Below are 7,755 nucleotides of genomic sequence, written 5' to 3' on the forward strand. Positions count from 1 at the left end.
TCTCTCTCTCTCTCTTCATTTCTACAACAACCCCCTGAGCACGCCAGCAGAGGGTACAGGTGTTGGGTCACTGGGGTTCATATTCTGACTCCTCTAGTTTCCAGCTGAGAGATCTTATGTTGTCACTTAACTTCCTCTTCTTCAGTTTATCCGTATGTACAACTATAGTAGTGATGCCTACGTAAGCACATTTATTCCATAGCATCGGTAGGTTCACATAAAGGGCTAAACCTGGCATCATGCCTGTAGAAACTGACGAGGAATTGTTTAGTGCTGTTATTTCTAGAGCTCAGATGCTATGTTCTGTGTTATCTCTAAATATGGGTACAGCCAGAGGGCACCTATCATATGAGTGAAGAGGACCCACCACCTGTACTATAGTGGCAGAAAAAAAAAACATTCCTTAGCCCAGAATGTGTAATTCCAAATTTACTCTGATCGGGACAGAAGCAAGTGAGTGATGCTATCTGTCCAACAAGCAAATACAACCACCTAGCATTCAGTAACTTTCTGTTTCAAAGGCTTTACTTTTGTTGGTGACTATAACAAGGTGTTCCGGAAAGAGGAGGCCATGGCTCTTCTGAGTCCTACCTTCGGGGTGGTGCTCCTCCCCATTGTGGCACTGCTGAAGTGTGGGGACAGGGAAGGGGTGGTTTTCTTTCGAGGCAGAGTGTCACTCAGGTAGAGGCCTTCTTTGTGCTGCTTTTTCCTTTCTTCCAGGCTTCGAAAGTGCTTTAAATGCAAATGCAAGGTGGGACAGCAAAACTTGACTGACTGACGCATCACCGACACAAAGAAGCAATGTCCCCACAATTGATCCTGGGGAGCTGAGTTTTGACATTTCCCCTACACTCCAAGCTCATCTTGGTGTTCACTTTCAGATTAGAGCTGGCATTTGATGTGACTAGACAATAGACGTTATATTTTTCTTTTAAGAAAATGGCCTCTTTTTCTCCTATCATGCTGCTTAAAAACTGTCACACTGCTTGCCTTTGCTGTGATGGTCCCACTGTATGGAGGTATAAACAGCCAGTGGCCAAACAAGCCAACAATTCCCTACTCTCTATGTTTGTTTAAGTGTTCTGTCTGATGGTACAGACCCCAGTGAGTGAGACAAGGAGTAGGAAATAAAAGAGGAAGAAGAGAACAGGCAATAACAGGAAAGTTGTTATAAAATAGTAACTAACCTCACATATTATGTAATACCCCAAACCCATATAAGGTTTCCATAAATGCCATCCCTCTAGGTTACTTCCATTTTAAAAGCTCATGGCCAAAGAGATCCCATAGTAACCTCTTGCAGTAAAATGCTCCAATAGACTACATCTTTTTTTTTTTTCACTGAGATTTTAAGACAAGATTTTTGCCTTCTTAAAATATCCAAACTTTGCTTGGCTTCGCTAACCTCCTCAAGATGTCTTTAACTGCCAAGTGACTTCATAATAAAGTCTCCTTTGGTGACACCGCTTTAGTGCTAATTTTGGGCTTCTGAACTATATAAAAACTAGTGTATGGCAGGGATGGCGCATGTCTGCACCTTAACTTTATAATGGTAAATTTCTGGTGGCTAGTATTTATTAGGAGCTTTCTACTTGCGGGGTTTGATAAGCTACTTTCATGATTTCATTCAGATCATATCATAATCTTGTGAGGTTGGTATTCTCTTTTATCTTTTACAGGAGAAGGTTCTGGGGTACAGAGACATTCAGAAAGCTTGCCCAAGGTCTTGCAGCTAGAAGGTGGTAGAGTTGGAATTCAAGGCCAGGAAATCCACACCCCCATCGTAGAACCTCACAGTTTGGAGGATTAGCTGCTGACTGATGTAATCTGATGGTTAGAAAGGGCATCGGAATACTTCTTTGTTTTTACTGTGATCAAATAGCGTACATTCCTAAACTTTGACTTTTCAGAATTCAATAAACCGTGTAACAAATACCATCGAAAATTGTTAATACTGGGTCTAAAGCAACAGGTTTGCAAACGGGTTGTTTTGCTAACAAGGGTGTTGTCTGTCCTGAATGAAGCTGCTAATGAGATTCACACCACATTAAAACAAAGGGCATGAAGCTCTCATTCCCCAAGGACATCTGTGGTCTATATCAGCTATTTGATTCAATCCTTTCCTAGGTTTCTCTTTGCATCAGCCCAGGGGGCAATAGCAGGAGACATTAGCTTTTACAAAGGTACCAAGTCTAAGGCGGAGATCGCTCCTCTTCACAGCATCAGTAGAAGAGTGAAGAGAGACTTATCAAGTGCTTAGCACCTTTGGGCACAGCCCTGGAATGACATCTAGTATCATGGGGTCAACAACGTAGAATACAATGTGTTGTCACCACAACTTTTTACACTTTGAATTTTATGGAAATACTTGACAGTGTATTGATAAAGATGTGAGCCATGTCATACTATTTTGTTGAATGGGAGCTGAAAAGCATGGAGATATAATCTATATCAAAACTTTATTAATCCTAGCACCCGTGGGCCACAGTAAACATCCTTAAGAATAAAGCAAGTAAGAAAAATGCTTTGCAACTAGCCCTTCTTAAAAAAAAGAAAAAAAAAAGCGTTGCAAAAGATGAAGAGATACTACATAAGTGACTATGAGACTCCCGCCTTTCTAGTTACCTGTTGCTCTTGCGGCTGCTGCCTTCTGTGTTTCTTAGCTGGTAGAGGAGGAGGTGTGTCATTTAAAGGGAAAGGATCGACAGATGTAGTCATGACTTCAGGCCAAGTGGCTGATGAAGGTTCAGTGACAGAAGGAGAGAGGGTGGAAGGAGACATAAATCCAGAATAGACAGCTGTTCGGTGCTTTAGAGGGGAAAGAAAAGGTACACACATCCGTATGAGATGAGAGGATGAACGAGACAGAGACAGGAAATTCATACTCTGGTTGCTCTGACTTATTGAGTATTAACTATGAGATTCCAAATGTCAGCACTATCTTTCCATTTAACTTCTTGTTAAGATCCCACACAGAAAGCAATGTGCTCAGTAGAAGATACTTAATACTTCACATCACTGGCTACTCCCAAGAATACTTTAAAAAAATAAACATAACAAAGTATAACTCAATACTGCCAAGAAAAATATACAACACAACCCATCTGAGAAGGGGATTCGAACCAATGAGTTTGTATCTAAGAAAACTAGGTTTGGTTAGAATGCTAAGATGTTGACCTAATTTGTTGGCAGTTATGTCTAGTTCTATACCATTACCACACTTTTCATGGTTTCTAAGATTTTTAGTGTAGAACAACTCCCCCCATGCCCTACCCGAGTCTGGTCTAATTCATAAACTCAGCATCAGTCTGGCTCTTTGGAACACACATTCTGATAATTTTCAGTGAACAGTGGGTTAATTTCTGACATTAGGAATAGCAGTGAATGAAGGAAACACATGCCCACACACCTCTGAACTCTGGGGCTGGCTCACCGGCACAGCCGAGGTGGGCTCAGTGACAGCAGCATCAGCGTCAGCAGGGAACTGAGTGGAAGGGGATAGATTCGTGGAATTGCCACATGACTCATTAATCTCATTTACACTGATATAGCCCTAAAGGGAGGAATTCAGAAGTTAAACACAAAGAAAGCAAAAGCCAAGGCATGCGAGAGTATTAATGCTCCCGGTACAATGAGTTAGCTGAGCATAGCACAGCCAGATACCTGGGCGCTACTCAGTGTCTCATTAAGTGAATGGTAAGCAATGAAAATGGATTTGCAGTGCTCAATCTTGAAGAATGTCATTGCAAGTATTAAACATAATTTCTGGTGAAATCAAGATGACCATACAATAAATATCTAGAGACCTCGGCATCATTCTTTCAATGGAATGGCATTATGTCTACATAGACATCAAACAATCAGATTCCCCAGAGACACGCACTCTCTGATTCCAGAGTCTTTTCCACAAAGATGCACAGTTCCCCTCTTCTGTCCTTTGAAAATTACAGTGTCTTAGCAAGTGATGACTGATGGGCTCTATTGGGTTTTGTACCATTAATAAAAATAGCAATTTAGCTTTAATGGGATTTGGTTGTGAACATTTCAGCCAAGAAAGCATGAGGACACTGTCTTTACACTCATGTGCATGTACACACACAGATCCCAGGTGGAGTTGCTGTCCTATGGTGCTACCACCATTCAAGGTGGTTTCCTCAATGCAAACTCTGTTGCTAGAACAGAGAATTTCCAGTCACTTTTGAGGCCAGTAATGCAGTTCCGGCTATACCATAAAGAAAATGCCCATGAATCAAAATCTCTGAACAAAACCTCCTGAAAGTATCTCTGTGGAAAAGGCACCTAGAATGATTTTTTTATGAGAAGTAGTTGCACAAGTCAATCAAGATTTTTGCCACACCAATGAAATAACATGGAGGGAAAAAACTGAAAGTAGATTCCATTTGATTTCTGGCTTCTATTTTCAGACCATTGATGATGGAAACACCATTAAGCTTTTCAGAAGGTCACTCCATGCTCCATGTAGCCAAACCTCTAGCCTGGAAATGAAAGGTTTCATGGACAACCCATCATTACAAGAAAGCAGAGAAAGCTAAGGCTGACAATGATCAACACAATGTTCCGCAGTCTTGCTCAGCAGAAAGTGACACAGGAACTAGGAGATGTTTTATGCAGTTCAACTGCAGAAAGGAAGGGATAAGAGTTTAGCTGTCTAACTTCATTTTATCTGTGGCAATGAATCAGAAAGGAAATTAAAATCTTTGTGTTATCCTTTCACTTGGTTGATAGAAAGCTTTAAAGTGAGGCCTTGAAAATTTCCTCTTTTGAGCCATAGGTCGTATAATTTAATTGCTTCCAAAAGTTTTCTCTTTGCCAGGTGTGGGTGCTCTGTAGAGAATCTGGTTATAAACTGCTCATTCTTCAGAAGGAAGGAGAAAAAGAAGACAGAGAAGAGGAAGGTAGGGCAAAAAGACTGGACCCTAGAAAATCGAGTCAAATTTTATGAGTCAAGTCTTCTTGTTACAAGTTAAGAACATACAGATACTAAGCACATATGGTAGAGACGTGAAAATAGCCAAAAAGCCAGTAGAGCCTTTGACACTCAGAAGTCTTCAAAAAAAGCAAATACCAACTCATCAATAGGACAGGAAAGGTTTACAGGGCAGAGAGAAAGGACCAAAGGCCCATGTACTCCATTTGAATGCCACAGCCCTCCCTCCTAATTGTGTTCAGATTCAAGCCTCAAGGTTCCCTAGAACCTACTCTGCTCTCATCTTCAGACACCCAAGCAAGAAGCACTGTATGCTATTAGAATCTACTTTCTTCTAGATAACACTGAGAAGTTACTTACTATGTTTCACTTCACTGTAAAATCCAATGTGTAAACAAGAGCTTTCAATTCTATTGGTAAAATACATGTAAATCCAACCAACTTTCCATCCTAACGCCATTGCTTGTATCTAAGCTCCTAATTCAAGCCTTAGCCTGCACTACTTGTGGTCATTTCTAACCAGGTTCCCTGCACCTTCCCATACTTCCTGTGACCCAGTGCTTACTGAGTGGCCCATAGAGATCTTTAACAAATGGGTATCAAATAATGTTAGCTCTCTACTTAAAACTATTTAGTGGCTCTCCAGAATGCATATACAAGCTGTATTTCATTAACACAGCTCACAAGGCCTACATTACACCTCACTGATCTTAGCTTATGCCTGAAAGCTGCATTCATAACCACACTCACCTTATTGACCTTGCCTGTTATGTGTTCCCAATAATGGAAACTATGAAATGATATGACCCATGAAAGCGGTTATAGAAAATAGTTTTAAAATGCTTCTGGGATGCACACTTGGTCACTACTATTATCGTGATGAGCATTTCATTTCATATACCTGAACATGCATGAATAAGCATGTACAGGTCCATGTACACATACACACAAAACATATAGAAAGGGAAGAAAAGAACGCAAGACTCAAGGTCACAGTGTCATTGTCAAGACAAGTAGACGTGTCTTGGCTCACACAAACATGGATGTGTACTTTATCCATGGCACAACGATAACCCCTGGATTCCTATACGCACAGATAAGAAACAGCAAAGACTTATCACTCTGAGTTTTTGCAAGTCATTTAAGCTAAGGTTTTTATCAGTTGACTTGGCACACCAAACCGAGGTATATTTGATCTCCAAGTCAACATGAACAGACAAATAAAATCATGGCTTACCTCTTTCAGAGTATTGGGGTTAATAGGGAACCCTTTCCCACCAGTGAGGCTGGAGTATTTCTTTTCCAAATTGCAAAGATTCTCTTTTTCCTAAAGAAAGATAAAACTTATTAAGCTTGGAGTCAACTTGGTAAACAACCGAGAAGTATGCTGGCTTTGCATTAGAGGCAAACATCAAAATCCTGGACACGCCCATTTCTATTTCCTTTCCCTATGCTCAGTAAAAGCTTGTCATTACGGATGGCTCACCTACTATTAGCTGATATGATGCATGAGCAAGTTTCAAACATATTTAGTGAGATAACCCTTTCTTCAAGATGAATTTTGCAGAGTGACAGCCGTTTTAAGAAAAAAACAGGATGTTCTAAATGAAGCCGAGAATGGCAAGAGGTGGCAAGGACCAGTAATTGCAGCACTTGGAATGTGAAGGCAGGGATGATCAGGAGTTCAAGGTTAGCCTCAGCTACATAGTACCTTAGAAGCCAGCATGGGCTACATGAGACTCTCTGAAAACAATAACAAACAGAAGAAACAGGGCTCCTTGACTCAGAGCTTTTTCAGCTTTCATCTTTTGTGTATTTTCTACATTCAGATCTTTATTCCCCTAAGTAGTGAATATTCCTGTGGCTTCTGGCAATTTAAGTTTGTAATTCATTGCTACATTTTTTCCTGAAAAATTTTCAGCATTCATTTTTTTTTAATATTTAGGCCCATAGTCCACCTTAGGTTCATCAGATATTTGATAACCTCCAGGAAAATAGTTATGGTGTATATTATTTACTATGATATAATTTACATAACAATACAATTCAAGACTTTAGGTATCTATCGGATTATTTTTAACAACTAGGAAAGCACTACAACCAATATAAAGACCATTTCTATCACACTAGAAATATTCATAGCTCCTTCCAGACAACCCCAAGCCCAATGGTCAAGCACTGCTCTGACTTTCTTGGCCTTGAATTAAGTTTTCCTTCTTCTCCAACATGATATAAATAGAGGCATTCAATATGCACCCTCTTGGGTTGGCTTTACTCCACAATGAAGAGCTTAGAGAGTGAACTCCCTACTACATGTTTAGGAGTATTAAAATATACACGTGATATTTTATTAATTCATGTTTCTCTTGATGGTTATTTAGCTTGCGTTGGGTGGGGATAATGGGGAGTTATTGTGCAAAAGCTAATTCAAACAGTTTTATATACATCTTTGTTGATATCTGTCATAAAGACATATTTTCATTTTTCCTGTGTAAATATCTATTAGGATTTCTGGGCCCAATGTAGGTACACACTTAAAGCTATAAGATAAACATCATGGGAGTTCTCTGAAGGTGCTGTGCATTTCATACTTAGACTATCAAGGCACAGCTGCTTTAGCTGGTCCATACTTCCACCAGAATTTGAATTTGTCACTTTTTATAATAATGACTATAAACATCTTAGGTGATGTGAAGTATAGTCACACTGTTGCTTTCATATTAATCTCAATCTCTCCTTCTCTGTCTCCTTCCTTCCTTCCTTCCTTCCTTCCTTCCTTCCTTCCTTCCTTCCTTCCTTCCTTCCTT

At 40.0% G+C, this 7,755-nt stretch overlaps 1 protein-coding gene across 6 annotated transcripts in view; it reads right to left on the bottom strand.

Annotated features, from left to right (window-relative positions):
- The window catches only part of Phldb2 (pleckstrin homology like domain family B member 2), a 211,609-nt gene that overhangs the window by 23,306 nt on the left and 180,548 nt on the right, over positions 1 to 7,755 (bottom strand). For 3 of the 6 annotated variants that reach the window (XM_021184542.2, XM_021184540.1, XM_029470305.1), the window contains 3 exons: positions 6,186 to 6,275; positions 3,410 to 3,553; positions 592 to 732 (listed from right to left, as the gene is read on the bottom strand). In XM_021184542.2, coding sequence (XP_021040201.1) covers positions 592 to 732; positions 3,410 to 3,553; positions 6,186 to 6,275 — 375 coding nt within the window. Of the gene's footprint in view, positions 1 to 591; positions 733 to 2,625; positions 2,809 to 3,409; positions 3,554 to 6,185; positions 6,276 to 7,755 lie in introns of all 6 variants that reach the window. The other 3 variants (XM_029470303.1, XM_029470304.1, XM_021184543.2) reach the window with 2 other exon arrangements.

The sequence above is a fragment of the Mus caroli genome, chromosome 16 (genome assembly GCF_900094665.2).
Source record: "Mus caroli chromosome 16, CAROLI_EIJ_v1.1, whole genome shotgun sequence".
In the NCBI taxonomy this organism is placed as follows: Eukaryota; Metazoa; Chordata; class Mammalia; order Rodentia; family Muridae; genus Mus; species Mus caroli.